At 33.4% G+C, this 20,990-nt stretch overlaps 1 protein-coding gene across 1 annotated transcript in view; it reads right to left on the bottom strand.

Moving 5' to 3' along the window:
* Nucleotides 1–20,990, bottom strand: part of CNTN5 (contactin 5) — a 1,273,287-nt gene that overhangs the window by 412,399 nt on the left and 839,898 nt on the right. The window contains 1 exon segment of the mRNA XM_033121922.1: nucleotides 1,292–1,387. Coding sequence (XP_032977813.1) covers nucleotides 1,292–1,387 — 96 coding nt within the window.

Below are 20,990 nucleotides of genomic sequence, written 5' to 3'. Positions count from 1 at the left end.
TCTCCTAAAGTTGTTAAAAATTTTTGGCTTATCCATGACAAAGTTAAAGCACATGTTGCTTTGAAAGAGTTTAGATCTCAAATCACATGCAGGTATGATGAGATGTATTTACTGGAAGATCCCCAACTGATCACAGAAGGATTGAAGTGAATAAATAGACATATAGGAATTAGGTGGGTACAACTCAGAAATTATTCCTAATAGTGATTTTAAAACTCAGAATGTTTCCAAAAATATTTTCCTGTTGAAATGTAGTGTACTTTTCTTTTCAATTAAAAGACAAGTTAGGAGGGTCAGATAAAGCTGAGAAGCTAAGAAAACTGAAAAAGGTTTTATTATAATTTATGATAAAAATTATTTATGGTGGAACAAAATTGGGCCCCCTTTCTACACCAATAATACAACTTAGAAACAAGTATGGCTTTCATACTAAACATAAAAAAGAAAAACTTATTAAGATTCCAGGACCCTGAATTCTGTTTCCAGTGGTTAACGCTAAAGTCTTCATTATTTCTAAGATAGAAATAGACACAGATATTCTCTCTCTCTCTCTCTCTCTCTCTCTCTCTCTCTCTCTCTCTCTCTCTCTCTCTTTGTAATTGATGCTGTCCACTCTTAAATTGTATTATAGGAAAACTATACTGAGGTACAAAAATGTACTCCTTTTAAATTACAGGACTGAAACAAAATGAGTATAATTAGCTGTGAGCTGACAAAAGGGAATATAATTAATCTGAGCACAGTTTACTATTATGTGACTCCAAATGCCATGAAGTACTTACCTATTACCAGGACTTTTACAAGAGCTCAAGCAGCCAAAAAATAATAAGTAAATTATGGTTCTGTTTGAAACAAAAAAAATGTTTCTTAGCAGTTTTTGTTTCAGTGTGACAAACACCATAAACCAGTTTCCAGCTTATCTTGTGAAATAAGATGCACATTGGTGTTCAGTTAACTCAACTCTGACACTCCCAATAATTTTGAGAGGTTTTTACTGTCTCAGCTTATCACTTTCCTTGTGCTCCAGACAATATCACTGGTGGCAGGCACAGACATAACCACAACAGCCAAAAGTTAGAATGATAATAAAACCATCTCATCAGAGGAGCTCAGACTCTTGTCCAGTGGTATTTAGAGTATGGGATCTTTAATTTCATATCTGGTACTCTGATACATTTCATGAAAACCATGCACATTTTATCTGGAATGTTCCCCAGTCAAAACACTATCTTAAAAAAACGAGCATATAGTAAAAGAGAGCAGCAGCAATATAGAATGGATCCTACCGTACCTGGAGAATGAGGCGGAGGAGAGCACATCAGAACAACCCCCTGGCCTTCCCTCACAGAGACTGCAGTTCTTGTCCGGCCACTAAAATTTCCCAGATCTGTCAACATAACACAGCATTTAGATGCAAGGCAAAAAGGAGTTTAAAGAATTACTACGTTTGTAACTTATACTTAACTTTGCTCTCATTATCTAGAGAAAGTTTCTTTTTGTTTGTTAAATATGATAGGAGGGCCTTAAAAATAAATCTATACCATCCAATTTTAAATACCATGCTTTTCAGATTTCACTCTTTGTAGTGCATACAAGTTGCTAGTGTAGGAAGAAATTAGTACATTTATAACACATTGAATAGTTCTTTTATTTTGTTATAATATTTCCTACATATTAATTTTTCTACTACCAATAAAACCCATTCATGCATAGAGAGGAGACATAGAAGTGGTTAGGGGTACCTGGTGTCCAATTTGCTGCTTCATTATATGTCATGCTAAGAATGGTATGTTAAACTAAACATGCATTTGTCAAATTAGAGAGACTTGTGTGCTCGAGCAAAATATAAAGTGGATATAAAGTGTTTTTGTTTTTTCTTCTATAAATGTGAGTGAAAAGTCCTGTTATTTTATTTTATAGAAGTCTGGAATTGCTTGAACATTAATTATACTCATTCATTTTGATTACTCTGGGAGTATTACAGCTATTGAAATACTTATACATATGAAGGATTATAGCATTGACTGGGGTTCAGTTATCTTCCCTTAAATTATGTTACATTTGCACAATTTGAAAATATTTTCCTAAATATAAAGTGGTCTAAAAAATAATTATGTGTTATTTGTATTTCTAATATTGTTTATTAATTTATAGCTCAGTACTTATGTCTCTTTCCCCTTTCTTGTCTAGGCTGATTAGACATGATTTTTAGAATAGCCTCTTAGAAATAGTAGTTTAATATTTTTATAAATAACCATTGTCCCAGAATTCTCTCTGTAAAATCATGTCCCCATAGTGAGAAATGTTTCTTGAAAATGTTCTGCCTTTCCTTCCATTATTCATCAATTATAAAAGAGATTTTTTGAAACTTTTCATTATTTCATGCTAAAATAGTATGTTTTATAGTAACACAATATAGATCCTCAAATTTAATGTTTGTTAATTTGACAAATGATAAAAGTAAGCAGTCAAGAAAATATACTAAATGGATATAAAGGAGATACATAACTAACTTTAATATCCTAAGAAGGACTCTATACCTTACTTTTTGAGAGATCGGTAACTATTTACTTATTTGCTGAATTTACTATAAAATCTTAAATATATTCAAAATCAGGAAAACTAATAAACAGTAAAGACATAATGACAAATAAACAGTCAAAGAAGTATTCATTATTGAAGTAAGTGTTCAAGATTTTATACATAATTCTGTTTCATTGTAAGTAGTTAAGTGTTTCACAAAGTGGCAAGATAAGAGAGAAAGAATTGTCTTAGTTCTATTTTTTTTTTCTTTTTGGTGGTTTGAAAACATTCACTTGAATGTATAGTAAAAATCAACTTCATTCATTTTCACATATATGTGACTCACGACGTTAAATTTATATGCATTGGTCCTAAGGGATAGAAGCTACCTTTTTCCAACAAATGATCTCAATATGAAAACAAAGCATGGCAGGGTTTCTAATTTGGTTTTCTTTGACTCTACTCCTAAAAGTGCAGGAACCACACAGTGAGACAGTAGTTGCAGTAGGGCTGTAATATCTCTTTAGAGCATATATGGTTCTACTGTCCTCTTTTCTTTCTCATGGAATTTATAAACCCTGGAAAGCTGCTTGGATATTATTATTATTTTTTGTATTAGTTTCAGGTGTACAAGGCAACTAATAGATATTGACACCCCTTTTAAAGTGATAACCAACCCCCCCATGTCTACTACTCCTCTGACATCATATACAGCTGTTACAATACCATTGACTCTATTCCCTGTGCTTGGATATTAATTTATCTTAACTGAATTTCTTAAATGGTTACTGAAAAGTATATATGTAGCTTTCAATACATTTAGTACAAGTATATATTATGTTTACTTTTTAGGATATTTGAAATCAACCTACTGTAGTTAAAACTAGTTTAATAGGAATAGTATTAAATTAATGCCTATCTCTGAGAAATGGAAGTAACAGGCATGGCAAAGAAATTAGACGCAAAAAAATTACAGAATGATTATGATCTGAATTTTGTTTTGAGAACACAATGACCCAAAAGATAACACTCAGCTGTAATTACTTTATTTTGTATTAGCTGCTAATATAGTTTCTCATGCAATTGTCTCTGTTGTTATTTCCTATATTATAGCACCAGCAGTACAAAGATAAATGGATTTCTTTCAATTGTGAATCATTCTTTTTTCTTTCATAAAGACATATATACTAAAAAGAAGTCTGCACTTTGATGGAGAGTGTATTTTTCTCATTTCAATCCTTCTGCCTAAAAAAAAAAAAAAAAAAAAAAAAAAAAAGCAAAACATTTTTAAAATGTGAAAGTGAAAGTGGTCCATGTGTCACACCAGATTCTGGGTGAGCTGAGGCAGAATGATTTGTGAAATGTCTTGGTTGGAGTAGGGATGGCAACTGGAGAGAACAGGCTCAGTGAAAATATAGCTGGTTTTAATCTCATTGCTAATAGAAAGCCATTTCTTTGGAAGTATTCATCAGAGAACTTGGTTTGAGTGCTTATGAGATTACTTTTAATAGATTACACATTCTAATATGTTAAGGAGAGAACTAAAACATAAGAACAAGATGGCGCTTTGGTTATTTTACTGCTACTCACATAAGTTAAAAAACACTTGTTTATATGTTCTGTTTTATACCTTTGAGGGGAAAATGAGTGGCAAAAAACCTTAAACAAGGACTTCAGAATTCAGGTTTAAGTTATGAACTGACACAAACCTTTTTCTGGACTTACTATAAAGCACATGGACACATAGATAAACAATAGACTGGAGGAGAAGGTTTCTGGTCAAGAAGTACAGGGCCCCAGGGCTTGTCTTTGCTCATACTTTTTCCAAGTTCAGCATCTCATGTAAAATTTAATAGTGGAGCTTTAATTAGAACTGCAGCTTACAGAATTACTATACCAATCATCCTAGATGAACCATGCAAAGTAAAAAAGGTATACAAGGAATGACGCAATCGAGAGCCTCACATGACAGAATGTAGATTTGGGATGTGTGATTTGAAGCATGATGACAAGATACAAGACAAATTTCATCAATTCGTTTAACAAAACTTCAAGAGTGTAAACTGCACACTGAACACTAAGTTAGGTACTGGTGATACAGAAAAGCTATAAAGGAAAGATGTAGACATATGAACTACTCATACCTACTTGGGCCAACTGTCCACAGACCCAGCTCAGAGGAGTTTGTGTCACCAAATTGATGCATGAGACCAAACCATCATAATTTCAACTTGTCGCAGCCATACTTATGAATTACCAGTATATATCATGTGCATATACCATTTATTACTTCATGCTATTCCCCTGAATATGAGCTGCAAACACATGTACCCAACACACACACACACACACACACACACACACACACACACACACACGCACACTCTTTAGGTTCTTTTCTTCCTTCCACCTTCCCTCTTTCCTCCCTTCCTGCCTGATTCCTTTCTTTGCTTTTCTTCCCTGCATTATTCCACAAAGGATCTGAGACAGCTTTAAAACCATATATGTATATAACACAAAAAGATAAAACAGGTATTGACAAATTCCAGGTGACGGCAAAGTGGGAGTAGTAATAATCCTGTAGGGTAAAATAAACATTTGAAAGTATATGTTGTAGGGGTGACCAGATGTCTCAGTTGGTTAGGACGCAAGATTTTAACAGGGTTGTCAATTCGATACCCACATGGGCTAGTGAGCTGCGCCCTCCAAAACTATAGTGAAGAGAATGAGCTGCCGTTGAATTTCCGGAGGGGAGGCCGGATGGCTCAGTTAGTTAGAGTGCAAGCTCTTAACAACAAGGTTGCCAGTTCAATTCTGGTGGGCTGTGCTCCCTGCAACTAAGATTGAAAAATGGCGACTGGACTTGGAGCTGAGCTGTGCCTTCCACAACTAGACTGAAGGACAACGATTTGGAGCTGATGGGTCCTGGAAAAACACACTATTCCCCAATAAAAAATTAAAAAAAAAAAAGAAAGAATATGTTATATATGAGGTCAGACAATTAAATTCACGAACTCATCCCAGAAAAAGTCCTACATACCTCATTGCTGAATATCACTATGATCACCTTGGATGTACTCCCCTTGGGAAGCTGTGCACTGATGCCAGTGCCTAGTCCACCGTTCATAGCAATTTTGGAACTCTTTTTCTGGAATGGCCATGAGAGCTATTGTCGTATTCCCCCTGATGTCCTAAAATGTCTTCCTTTCAATATTCCCTTTATCTTCAGGTAAAGAAAAAAGTCATCGGGGGCCAGATCAGGTGAGTAGGGAGTGTGTTCCAATACAGTTATTTGTTTACTGGCTAAAAACTCCTTCACAGACAGTGCCCTGTGAGCTGGTGCATTGTCATGATGCAAGAGCCATTAATTGCTGGCGAAAAGTTCGTCATCTAACTTTTTCATGCAGCCTTTTCAGCACTTCCACATAGTAAACTTAGTTAACTGTTTGTTCAGTTGGTACAAATTCATAATGAATAATCCCTCATATATATATATACGTATATATATATATGGTTAGCAACATAATTGGAACACGTTCGCAAGATTAATTGTCAGACCTCGTACATTTGTAAATTATTAGAAGTTGACAATAAATTTGATGCTAAACTTACAAGGGACAAAACAAAGATGGATATGTCCCAAGTCTTCGGATTCATGGTTATTGTAAGTTCAAAATTTTCAGTAACTCTGAAGAAGCGCAGCGTTAGTGGATATTAAGGTCTAAGAGGACTTTCTTGGCGAGACTTCATAAAGATCACGGTAGGTGGTGTAGTGGGCTGAGCAACTTTGCAAACCAAGTAGGAAGGTTTTATACCTACTGAAATACCTTAAATAGTTACAGTATGACACACACACACACACACACACACACACACACACACACAAATAAAATATTTCAAAAAACATTTTTCAGAAAGGCGAAATATTTTAGTGTGGGAAAGGGAGAGAGGTTGCAGGAAACTGGTAAGAAGGAAAATACATAAGGGGTTCTGGACACTGATCTTATGATCTTAGGTATTTTAAGTACAATAGATTAGTTAGTTACTAGGAGAAGAGAGGGAAAAGGGTCAAGGCAAGAGGATAAATCTTATACAATAATGTGCTGAGCTTCATCTGTCTCCTGGGCTTTAATTTCCTAGTCCTAAATTTGTTCTGAATAAGGGGCAATGTTTGGCTTATGGGAGTTGAGAGTTTGGAGGAAGGAATGGGAATGGAGTGATAATTTTTCTTTGTACTTGGATACATTCATCCTGGTGGTGGTGCTAGTAAGTTTTACTGTCAATGCTCCAGGCATCCTCAATTAATTCTCTAATGTCAAAAGTGATGTGAATACAGAGATAATTCATTATGAATTCTAAACTTCATAAAATTGAGTTTGAATTTTTACGTAAAACAATTGAGAAAGGCAAACCACTTTAGACTAGGTGTCAGAGACTTGAGTTTTATTAATTACTATTATCTTGGTATCAGATTCATATGTAAGATCGTAAGACTGAGGAACTAAGAGGGGTGCTCTTTCTGAGGGGCCTCATAGCTTTCACTTTTATGATTCTTATAAAAACAAATGACAGTTTTTCCAATATTGACTTGGTGTTTGCTGCTTCACTTGCAAAGTGATTACATGTTTAAGTCTTTTGTCACTTTCCTCCTATTATCATCAGGATTTTTTAGATAACTGTCAGATGTAAATATCCTGTAATAAAAACTGATTAGACATCATTTAGAAACTATCTTTGACATTGTAAAATGTTAAAAAAAATAAAGAGAAATATAAGGAAATTGATGAATAATAATTATAGTAGTTACTATCATACTTATTCTATGCCAGGCATCTTGGAAATTCAATATTAATTTCTCTGTTTTAAAGATTACTAAACATAGGTGAAAGTGAACAGAAACTTGGCTGTGGTCTAATAGTTAATAACTAGTGAGTTGCAAATCAAACTCAATGTAGTTGTTTTAAAAAAAAGGAATGAGGACAAAAAAAGCCATTCAACATTTGGAAGATAGACCAAGTTGGTTTTTGAAGTTTATAAATAATACTTATAAGGATCTCTTATTAAAAATCATTTTTGACAGATGAAAGACATAAAGGTGGGAAAAATTAGTGAAGAATGCAAAGAAATAATTCTTACGTTTATTTTGAGAGAATTAAATTAATATTTTTAATACATAGCCATTTGTTCTTACATAAATAAAGCCTTTCATAAGACACTCTCCAACAAGCAAAATTGTTAATAATGATAGTTTTTAAAACAAAAGTTTGATTGTTGAATACTATGTTGACTGAAAGCCATAGAAACATGAAGCTTTGTGGTATTTTACTGACAAGCGTGAGCTCATGAGCCTGTGGTCAATTTGTAAGCAGATAGGACAGCGTTTATTTATCCCCACTTAATAATGAGGACATTGGTATTAACTAAGGTTAAATAACGAGAATATACACTTCAGCCGGTAAGAATTTGAACCTGCAAGATGACGAATTCATTTTGGAACTAGCATGTTTTTAGCCTATAGTTATTTTGATACTCTTCATTTAGAATGTTTCAATCAATGTAATTATTTCTTTAAACATTTTCCTTTTACATAATATGAAGTAAGGCTACAATTCTTTGACATATTTGTTGTAAGTCATCTGTGAATGGTATGTCACATCACTTTTTCAAAATGTTAATTACTTAATAAAATGAGTCTTTTGAGAATATCAGTTGTGGTAATTAGAGGCACGTCAAAGCATACACTCCCATCTATTACCTGAAGATAAGAACTATGATACAGCTGGAGATGTGGTGAGGTTAATTTGTAAGAGATAATGACAAGTTATAATGAAACTTTCTTCATTCCTATTTTTTCATTGGTTATATATAACAGGTCAGATGAGTAATCTCTTGCTGTGGTTTGCCATTTTCACTTTACACATCATCAAACATGAATCATCCAGCCTAAGCGTTCACTAATTAAGAGGAAACCAAAGCACACTAGTGTGTATTAGCCTCGAAAGAGACAATTCTAACTACGTTATAAGTAAAAGAGTAAATTATAATTTCTCTTGTAAAAAGATAAATTATCCAAAGAGTGTGATAAAATGAGACACTTTGTAAATAATATATATGGTGAAATAATCTCAAATGTGAACATTGTATATGAATTTGTTTAACTAATATGATGATAGTCTATGAACCTTGGCAGGAGTTAAAATATCTGACTTAAATTTCCGCACTTCAGGTGACCAATTACATTAAAAACAAACAACAAAAAAAGATTTTATTTGCTTGCTTCCAAGTTCAATTTTTCACCCCAAATAGAGATCAGTCTTAATTCATTAAAGTCTCAGGAAATTCTAAGGCTGAGAATTGGAAAGAAAACATAAAACAGAAATAATAGAACATGTATAGAGATTTTGAGTATTATAGACCCATAAAATTAGGGGAAGGGCGCTATTTCGTAAAACCAACAAGTTATTTAGCATGTAAATTCCTAAAACTCATAGATCTTATTATTGTCAAGCTTTTGGACCTATCTATCCTCTTCAGCTATTTTACATTTTATAATATTTCATTAGATAATTACTTCTTTGCCTACAAACATGATTTCTTAGCCATTTCTCTCTCCATTTTATTCCCCTGGCACAACTTTAACCTTCGTTAAATTGAACTATCTACCTATTCTGCTCTGGGCAAGGGAATGGGGATAGAAACAAACATCAACAGTGATGCCTACTTTTGCTCTAAATTCATGACCATGAACCTCAAGCAGAGCCTTTGTACAATAGTCTATGAACCCTGCCAGACGTTCCATACACTTGATTTAATGTTTATGGAGTCCATTCTCTCTCAATCCTTTAGACCATATTTTCACATCTACTCTCTTTCAAAACAACTTCCTGTCCTTTCCTTCACTTCTTTCCTCCAAATTCTTGGAAAAAAATGGAAGTAATCTAAAAACCACTTATCAATATATATACTCCACCTATGGGAGACACTGCAATGTGTGCCCTTGATTCTCTTTCAATGAAGGACTTGTCCCAACTGTTGGGAGTTCCACTGATAGACAGCGTTCAGCTCTCAGACCCTGTAGGGACTGCTACAGACAATCAGTTCACTCAAGATTGTATTCTTTCCTCAGGTAGCAGTCAGCCAACAATTCCTCAATGAATGAATATAATAACCTGACCACCTTGGTCCAACTTCAGACAGCCCTGACAAACCATTCTAGTTTAGAAATCCTTCTTAGTGTCGACTTGGAGCTGTTGGGCCTGCAGCGCAGCTCAAATTACTTCCTTCCCATGTCTGCACCTTCCTCCTCCCTTCCAGTGTGTGGATTCCAACGGCACTTCTTAATAACCATTATCTACACTAAACTCCATCTCACCTAGTCTGTTTCCCAGGGAAGTCAATCTGTAACACTACCACAATAGCTATCAACTTATCTGTATCTATATTGCCTCTAGTCCTGTTTTCATAACTGAACTGTCTGTGATCCAGTCAAAGACTTTTCCCCCGTGCGTCATAAATAGCATTCAAACATACTGGTATTTCTCTAAAGTTTTTTTTTTTTTTTTTTAAAGAGGACGAAAAAAGTGTATCTTTCTGACTCTACTTCCCCCTCATTTTCGCTCCAACTCATTTTTGTTCTCCCTTTCTGAAAAAAAACTTCCCATTCTTTCTTAGCTTCTCAAATCAGTCTCCCTGCCACTGGCCAACATGTTATTGTAAAAGTAACCAATGACCTGCCCATTGTTAAATTTATTGATCAATTTCTCATTTCTCATCTACATGACCTATAATTAGTATTGATAAAATTGATCACACCTTTCTTCTGAAAATAATTTCTTCACTTATATTATTCCTCCTTCACTCTGCCCTCACCTTCACTTTCATAAGCTTATTTTTCCTCATCTCTGCAATATCTAACTTTTTCAGGGCCCTAGGTTAGTCCTTGGACCTTTGTATTTATTAATCTACACCATTACCAAAGTTATCTTACCCTTGTATTTAAAAATTATGTGTACACTGAAGAATAGCCAAATTTATTCTTGCCTGGACAGCCCCTTTGAGTGGCAACACACAAACACACACACACACACACACACACACACACACACACACACACACACACACACTGTTTACTTGACATTTCCATTTGGATGTCTAATAGGCATTGCAAACATAACATATCCTAACAGGATGCCTGTTTCCACCTGCCAACCTACCATTGCCATAATATTTCCCATCAGAGTAAATGATCCTTTCATTCTTCTAGTTATTAAGACAAAATGCAAACATTGTCTGTGATTCCAGTGTTTCTCACACCCCACATACAATTCATGAAGAAATCCTATTGATACTATTTCATAATATATTCGGAATCCAACAACATCTAACCTTTTCTACAGCTTTCATCCAGGCATCTCTCACACCTTGATTGTTATGAATTCACCCTACTGTTCTCCCTACTTCTTCCTTTGCTCTCTTTTAGTCTATTCTCAGCACAGCAGCCAGGGTTGGTTTTCTTAAAGTTAGATCATATGCTCTAAATAGCTTCTATCTTAGTCAGAGCTAAAGTAAATCTACTAACAATGGTCTCCAGGCCCTAGGTTGCTATGTTCATTGTAATATTCCCAGACCCCTGTCCTAGCTGTTCTCCTTTCCTGGAATACACTTCCTCCTGGGTGTTTGCATGGATATCTAACATTGTACAGCTTTCTGCAGGAATGTCACCTTTGCAGAGGGGACTTCCTTGATCAGCAGGTTTTTCTTTTCCATTTTTCCAATGTCTATTCTCTTTATTCTGATTTCTTTTTACCATAACACTTATCACAACCTGACATATTATGTAATGGGTTTCATAGTGTACTGTCTGTCTTCCCCAACCCATTAGAACGTAATCTTCTAGAAAACAAACACTTTGTTTTGTCACTGCTGAAAATAATGCCTAATGCATTTTTCTATAGGTACCTAATAAATAATCAATAAATAAGTAATTGAATCCATAAAACCACCACATACTTATCTTTAGCATGTATTTGTACTTGAAGAATTTTAGACTTAAAATTTCTAAATGTTGGGATATTTCCCAAATATCATGCCATTATATCTTTTCAAAGGATCCACATTCTTAGTAAATATTGAGCTTCCCAGATGAATCTGAAATATATACGCATTGTAATGCTGTTTCCAAAGCAGAGTTTTCACTCAAGATTAAATTATTTTAATAGTACAAAGGTCATGTTTATGGCATTTTAATCTTTAGCTAAGATGGACGGTGGATGATAAGCATATTTTTAGAAAATAATTTTTTTGTTGTTGGTGGTGTAATAATTTCAAAAATATTAAAAGTTTTAGATGCAAGTAATTATAATACTTTTATGGCACCTGACTATATTTCCAGCAAAATCTCTTATGCATAGCAGTGTACACAACCAAATTCTGAATACTATTCTTACTATAGACAATGATAAAAAAATTCTGAAGAGTAGATATTCAATAATTTGCTTGAAATTATCTTAACAGAAATACCGTACTTCCATGACTTATTTAACACAAACTATGTAAATTCCTAACCTAACAGATAATGGTCAACTTATATTTTAAAATATTACTATAAAAAATAAGGGCTTTGAAGGCAAAAGACCTAAGTTAAAATTCTAGTATCACTATTCATTAACAGTCACATTGGACAAATTATGTTATTTTATTATGCTTTACTTCCTGGTCGAGATGAGATAATTCTACATGCGTTATAAGATTACTGTGAAAAATTGCCTGACATATAAAAATATCTTACCCACAAAACTGGCCAATAATAAGCACTCGATAAACATTATTTCCTTCTAAAAATTTCAGAGTTGTATCTTATTAACTTCTAATTATAAACCTAAATAATTATCAGTTTATTTTCCTAAATATTTTGAGCATACAGAATAAAGGATTCTCAAACTGTAATATTTGGGGACCATCAACAATGTTATACAAGAGAAGATAAAACTCATTAAGTAACAGAGAGCTGAGTGGAGCCATTGAAGAGTGGCAAACTTAGACAAGCTATTTTACCCCTCACATCTCAGCATCCTTATCTGTAAAATTAAGATAAAATAAAAATCTATCTCATAGTTTTTAAAGACTTAAATATAATAATTTCTATATAGCAGTTAGTACAACAATGGCACAAAAATAAATGGAAGCAATTATTATCATCATTGTTACTGTTATAAAAACATTATTGTGAGAATTGTGACACATTAATTCTAATCTAAAGTCTTCTACTAGCTAGCTATGCACTTTGTGGCAAAAGTTTAACCTTTCTACTTCTTTATCTATAAATCAGGGATGTGGTTTGCTCAAGAGAAACAGATCCACAGGCCTCTGGAGTTACAAGTCTAAGATAACAATCATGGTGGGAACTAAGGTAAATTGGAAAGACTATGCCTCACATGAAAGTTACATCTGTTTTAATAAAACTATGCAGGCCCAAGGAAACACTTGTACGAAGGGTGATCGAAGAATACAGTGAATGCTGCTGCCGACCGCCATCCAATGGAAAGGTGGTGTTGTGTTTTTTGGCCTTGATGGAATTACGCGAGCTGAGTTTGTACCCAGAAACACTACAGTGAACTCTGAATATTATAAGGGCTTATTAGAGAGTTTAAGAAACAATGTGCCTAGAAAATGGCCTGAGAAATAGGCAAACTGTTTCATCCTCCATCATGACAATGCTCTGTGTCACACATGCTTCTGGTATGGCAATTCCTGTCAATTAAAAACATTACAGTGTGTCCTCATCCACCTTATTCACCAGATCCGGCACCGTGCCACTTCTGGCTCTTCTCCAAAGTCAAAATGACCATGAAACGTAAACGTTTTGAATCAATTCAGGATATCAAGGAAGCCATGGCAGTGCAACTAAAGACACTCATGAAAGAGGACTTCCAAAACTGCTTCAGAAAGTGGCAAGAACGATGGGATAAGTGTATTTGAAGCACACTTATCTGGGGAGAGGGGTATTTTGAGAAGGATTAATGGCAATGTGTCTTTTACTGTAAAACATTTTTTAAAAATTTAAACATTCTCGATATTTTTTTTATCACATCTTGTATAGCCAGATATAGTCTTGAAGGAGAACAGTTTTTCAAACTTAGACTGGATGATATCTAAGATACAAAACACTCCATTATTTTAACTCACCACCTCTGATTCTAACTTCTAGCTGTTATTCAGAACCTAGTTTTAATGTGTAATTATAAGTTACTTATCATTCACTGAACTTATTTCAATTGGCAAACATACTTATAAAATAAATATATACAATGTATATGAAAGAATATTCCTAATACCTATTACAGTGAATAGCAAATGAAACAGATTTTATGTTTTGTATTTATGCTTTGATAATTGACTTGACAAACGGAAATAGAAAAACATTGTTATCAGCATAAAAATGTATGCCAGTTATTTACAAGGCTACTTTTTCTGCAGTTTTATGATGATTGATCTAAAGTAAAGGAATATCAAAAAAAGTTGCTGAAATGAATATCCTGCTATTATAATTGAGAGAATGTGTCATATTTATCTTCTAAATTATACACTCCTCCAAAGAAATTTTTAGCTCCACTTGCCCCTACTTAAAACCGCTCTTCTAGACAACACAATTATTTCTTTTCCACATATCTAATGAAAAAAATATAATTCACTGGTGAGTGAATTATAAGCCAATTTCTTTGACTCTGAGTATAAAATTATACTTTTGAATATGAGCACTATGAATTTTAACAAAGCAGTAAGTTTGCCCTCCCAAATCCATCATAGTCCTGAATTGCATGAGCATGTCTGTATTGGTCTGTTTTAATTTTTACTTTTGTTACACCAGTACTTCCCTAATTAAGTAATATGTGTGTTTGAGTGTTTTGCTCTACCAAATTTGTTTTCAAGGACTGTGTGTATTGCAGAGCACTTAGAACAGTTCTGGCCCCCTGCTCAAATGCTTTAAAATGTAAATTGCTCACTTTCTTGATTCCCTGAGCTCATTTACTGTTGTACAATTAAATCAAGTACCACAGATTTGCATTTTTTTGCTTTTACAATCTATAACCTCAACAGTTCTATCTGAATAATTTACACCCTGTTTAATTAAAAAAATCTTAGGGAGCTGATTTATTTCGTAACTCAGCCGACTAGTGATCAATTTTCAACCTATCTTAGATCTCGGCTGAAAACCTCGTTCCCTCGCCTTAGAGTAAATCTCTCCCCTCTGCTCCTGTAGCAGTGTTTTTCTTTTCTAGCACTCGATTACCTCAGGAAGTTTTAATTTGTGACCTTCGTTTAGGTTGAACGAAAATGTAAAGTGGTCTTTGGATAATACTCAAAGTTTAGGGAGGATTCAGTTTACTGTGTGCAGCAGCTCACATATTATACAGCATCTCAATGGTGAAAAAAAAAATATGGTGATGGAAGGAGAACTGACTCTGAGTGGGGAGCACACAACGTGATATATACAGAGGGTGCCAAAAAATGTATACATATTTTAAGAAAGGAAAACTGTATTACAATTGCAATACTCAATATATACAGATGGCAAAAGATGAATACAAGTGACGTTTGCTTCTGCAATTACAAGAGGTGCTCAAAGTGGTTACCATCAGCAGCAGCTTGAGCAACATTGACCAATGTCCACTTGTATACATTTTTTTGGCATCCTTTGTAGATGATGAATTATAGAAATGTACACTTGAAACCTATGTAATTTTACTAACAATTAATAAATTTAATAATAAAAATTATTAAATAAATTTAAATAATAAAAATATAGCCAATAAATTTAATAATAAAAATATAGCCAATTATTTCAGGTCAGAAAGCAGGTCCCTGGCAGTGTATCACCTATGCTTAATTAGTGCAGTGCTTGGCATTCAACAATTACTGGTTGAATAAATGAAGCACATTTAAAAAGGGCACTTGTTACAAATTGGCCTCTAAATCTCAGGCACTGTTCTCTTCCTATATGATTTATTTCCATGAAACCAGAGAAGAGCTTCTTAACAGGCAGAATACACATTTAAATCATTTATTGAAAACAAGTTACTTTTGTGTGGAAGTATGAAGTAATTCTTCAGAGAATGAAATCAGTTTTCACATTAAGCATCAGTTCAATGTACTAACAGTCTTGTGACTCTTGTTTTTGTTTTGTAGTTTCTCTAGCTCTTTTGCACTGAAGTACTAGAAAACAGTTCCCAGAAATTGTGTAGGGCTGATAATGCCTGTTCGCTCACGGTTCATTGATTGTAAATCGGCTAAGGCATATGCATTACCCATGTTACTGAAGGGCATCCCACATAATCTAGTCCAAGGCTAGGCAGATATTTTCTGTAAAGGGTCAGATAGTAAATATCTGAGGCTTTGCAGGCCAAAAGGCAAAATTGGAAACTATATGAAAGTCATATATTTTTTATTTCACAAATATTATCTTTGGAATTTTTCAACCATTTAAAAATGTAAAAGTAAATCTTTAGCTTGTGGGCTCTACAAAAACACAGATTTGGCCCATGGGCCATAGTTTGCTGATCCCTGGTATATAGTTCACTGAAATTACGAGGGATAGGAAGGCTTAATAGATAATGTTGTACTACTACAGAGTCAATGATTTTTCTATATAGCCTGTTAAATCACCTTAGAGGAATAGGACATTTGCAAAGTAGAAAAGCTTGGTCTCTGAAATTAGAACGTCACGGATTTGAATTGACTCTTCCACTTATTACCGATATAGCCTTAGACAAGCTACTTGAAATAAACTTTAATTGAATGCCAATATGTTTAAGGTACTAGTTTGCTGAGAATGTAAGGCCAATAACACGTGGTCCTTGCTTCAAGAAGCTCATTTATTCATTCACTCAATTAATCTTTCTTTCAACAAATATAAATTACAAACCTACTATATTCTGGGTACTTATAGATACGAAGGATACAGCAATAAAAATATTGAATTTGTCTCGCAAATAACATTCATTGTTTTCGGTTTGTTTTGTTTCATATTTTTTAGATAATACTCCTAGGAATTGTATATTTTTCTTGTCTAGTGATTACCATTTCTTTTTCTTTTACAATTGTTGACTAGCTATTAGGTTGATGCAAAAGTAATTATGGTTTTTGCTATTATTTTTAACCTTTTAAATCGTAATTACTTTTGCACCAACCTAATACCATATTAAATTTTATCAGTTTTTATCTTTATTCTAATTGTTCAAGATTTTTGGACACAAAAACATATTATTCCCAAATACTGTTTACTTTTGTTACTTTTAAATAACATTTTGCATTTTTTCTCATTTCATTTATTTGACTGAATTGGTTAGACTTTCAAGATCAGTACTATATCACATGATGGGAAATTGAAAAATCTGATCATTTTTGTTTTTTAATAGAAATGTTTTAGAAGTTTCTCTATGAAATAATATTTGTTTCAAGTTAACTAGAATTAATGAAACAAAGAGTTTCACTAAGAATTTAAATGTCACTCAAATGTTTTTAAAATTAAATACAGAATTTAAGTTTAACCCATTAACTTTTCAGTATCTGATAAGAAATGAGGTTTTAATGTATCTATTTCTGTGCTTGTGGCATATTATCTTAGATAGATTTCCTAATGTTAATTCATTTTTGGATTCCTAGAAATTTAAAAGATTGGAGGATAAATGGTATAATTATTTACTTCTGCTATCTTTTGCCAGTTTCTCCTTGATATCCCAATAATATTTGCTTCATTTAACCATGAATGCATAAAGTTTCACATTTTTTATATTTCCATTATTGACTATATCTTTTATCACTATGAAATACCAGCTCCTTCCTTGGTTCTTATTTCCTTTGCCTGCTATTTTGCACTAACCTACCCATCAATACTCACACATGTGCACACAAGGGAACAAGCACACATACATGCTAGTTTATGTGCTTTGATTTTTTTCTTTTTTTAGATGTTAGCTTAAATAGCACTTCTTCAGCCATGACTCCACACAAACTTTCTCTCCCAATATTATATGCTTACATACTAAATATTTCTCTCTTTGCCTTTATCTGAACTGTAATAACTTTGTGCGACCATTACATACTTGGCTCCCTCTAATAAGCTTCACAAGGGCAAGTACCAAGTCTGTGTAATGTAGTGCTATATTCCCAGCATCTAAAAGAACATCTAGCACATAATGAGAACCCAATGAGTGAATGTTTTGTCCTTTGTTTGTCTAATATTACTATAACTATCTCTGCTGTATTTTTTGTTGGAGCATATTTTGCCTATTCTTTTATATATGATCTATTTGTATTATTATTTGTGTGTGTGTGTATAACTGAAGATCTAAACTTCATATATAGAGGGAAATTTTAATAATCTGATATTCTTTGAATTTTAATAGAGTAATTTAATGCATTTACATTTATTGTCACAGCTGATATATCTGATCTTATTTTGTCGTTTTCTGTGTGAATTCTCTTTTTAATCTTTCTTACTGATTTTTTAAAAAATAGAATGCATGTTCTTTGTCTTAATTTTGTTATAATAGATACATATACATGTATAGGTATGATATATCTATCTGGGTAGTTCTCTTATCAATCTGTCATCCATATTCTTTTAAAAATCTCACGTTTTCAAAAATGTAATTGTATTTTTGTTAATAAAAATGGCATGTCACCTTTGTAATCTCTTCTCTGTTCAAAATGAGACTATTAGTAGGGTTTTAAATCATTACTACTCATTTCCTTTTTGTGACTATTAATATAATCTGATCTACAGCCAAAACTGTTTTAATTAAGTTATTGTGGTTCATATTAGCTATCTTTGCTTTCAAAATTTTTGATATTTTTCTTCCCTTAAGTAAGTTTTAAGATTACTAAATTTAAAGAGAAATATTTATCTCTTCACAGCGAAACTTAAACATTTTTGAATTTTAAATTCTAATTCTTTTCTTGATCTTCAAGTGCATGTATGAGATATATCTTTTCAGAACTTTTCACAAGTGAGGTGTATTTTTGTCAAATTCAGATATGAATATCAACTTCTCTGATCTGTATTTCTTTGGCTACAATTTCCTTGAAAACTGGGACCTTGCTCATTATAATTTAGGATTTAGTGCACAGAAAAGAAGACTAAGGTCAATTGGGTTTTGTTTTTCTTCAATTTTTGAAGGAAATACTTATAAAACCTTTTCTTCATCATTGTCATTAAAATTGCTATGCCAAGTTACAGATATTTATTCATTATTTTCCACAGAATATTGTGAGCCCAATATGATCTATACATTCAGCTCTCTTTTCAACTTAAATAGTTTATCTCATTTTGTCTTTGATAATTGCATCATTTGCAGTTTTGATTTCTCTTTTGGTTCTTAGGTTAGCTATCTCTTCTTCTTTTATTTTTTCTCTTCATTTTAATCTTCTTGTCCTTCAGTCTGCAACTTTAATTCCGTCAATACAAGCCACATCATTTTTTCCCTTTCCCATAAATGGCATATTTTGGCATTCTATTGTGATTGCTAAATCTTTTTATTAAAACAAAGTTTCTTGGTTTTTATAGTAATTATTTTCTTTCATTACTCCTCAGATTATTCAGATTTATTTTAGTTTTCTTTCTTTTTCTATAAGACCCACATTGTTAATATTTTCAATTCTCTATTCTTTCTTGAAGAGATATCTCCATGCTTGATATTCTTCAGTAGATAGGGTGCATTAATTTTTCATTTCACTTACTATGCAGATCACATCTCCTTCTTAGGTTACTAAATATAGGACAGGTTGATGTTTACAAGAATCATTCCAATTCCTAGGTCTAGCATACATTCATCTGGGGTAGTTCTGTTGGACTAAGATGAGATCTTCTCTTATCTTGGTTGCCTTATTTTGACACTGAACTGATGGGGACAGCAAAAATGACAGTTCTTACTGTCTAATGTTTTCAAGTTTCCTAATATTTTTATGTCCCACCATAACCACTTTATTCATTAGGATTGTGTAATTCAGATGCAGTGCGCCTCCTCTAGTCCTACTTCTGATTTCTACCCTGTAGATTTATAGAAGATGCTGTTTACACATTATTGTAAATTGTAGAGAAAGATACACTGATGACTTTGGACAGAGGCACTGAGATACAAGTATTAACTTCATGCCGTGGGAAAGGAGGAGAGTGTTCTCCTCTCTGGTTTTCAGTGAGCAGGACTTCTTACTATATCAGGAGGTAAAATGTAGCTGTTCCTAAATCTAGTACCATGTTACCTATATTGCATATAATTTTTCTACACTTTGACATTAGATTTTTAGATTATCATGGCATTAGAATTATAGCTAGCATTTGTGTTTTTCTACATAATCGATGGTATTTTACTAGTAAGGTGAGAAAGACTTTTCAAGGAATACCTAGCAGTCATTTTCAACAGTTGTGTCTGTTCATAAATGTTCAATTTTCAAGAGTTATTGATGCAACTGCTGTAAATTCATGGTTTTTCTTGCTGCTAGTACCTATCACAATAGACTGGGAATTCTTTTTATACAGTTTTAGTTACATTTTTGCAGGTGGTGAACACACGAAGAAAAACAGTCTATAAAATTTGAAACTCCCTAGTTGTTTCTGTAGGTTTTGGGTAGCCAAATCTATTCAAATCACAGTCATGACTCTGGAAACTTTACAGGCTTCTATATTGAATGGAGATTATCAAGATTGTAATTAAACATTGATACCTTGATGATTGATGTTACTAAGTCTAAAGCCTGTTTCTTTGAAAGTGAGGATAAAAAAGATCACCTTCCTTGTAAATACTGAAAAGCTTACTGACGAATGAAGCATATGTTTGAAATGTGAAATATGCCACTCTGAGGACTAAATCTGGACTCCAGTGAAAGCCTACCTACCACCTAATAAGTGGTGAGTGAAAATGCAAGGTACAACAGTCACTATAGCGACAGCAGCAGGAAGAATTAATTTTGTTTCTTTCTCACTTAGTAACAGAATGCCACCGGCTGGCATTAAAGATGCCAGCAGCTCCCTCCTGCAACAAACAAACAAACAAGCAAACAAAAAACTGGCAAGGCAATGGCAACAGCTGCACAAACACCAGAAAACAAAGGAAAGTGCTATCTCTCTTGATCCTCAGCCCCAAATGTTTAAACCATGTAAAACCAGAAACATATATGTATATTTTGAAAAAGTATTATCTATGTGAAGGAATGGAAAGAATGGTGTTAGTTTTTATTACCAGAACATATAGTAGCATATTGTCATTTTAGTGGAGACAAATCCTCAGATTAAAACTAATTATGAACCCAAAGAATCTGTTGTGTTTTTCCACGTCGCACTGTGTCCTTACTGCAACACCCTGAGGAAAACACTAGCTTGGGAGAGACTCATATTTCTTAGCTATCATTGTACTCTCAGTTTCTAAAATCTTGTCTTACATACAGGGGATGCTCAATAAATGTTTGTTGAA

This window comes from Rhinolophus ferrumequinum, chromosome 11 (genome assembly GCF_004115265.2).
Source record: "Rhinolophus ferrumequinum isolate MPI-CBG mRhiFer1 chromosome 11, mRhiFer1_v1.p, whole genome shotgun sequence".
Taxonomy (NCBI): Eukaryota; Metazoa; Chordata; class Mammalia; order Chiroptera; family Rhinolophidae; genus Rhinolophus; species Rhinolophus ferrumequinum.
The sequence above is the reverse complement of the archived record's forward strand: the minus strand, read 5'-3'. Positions and strand labels throughout refer to the sequence as shown.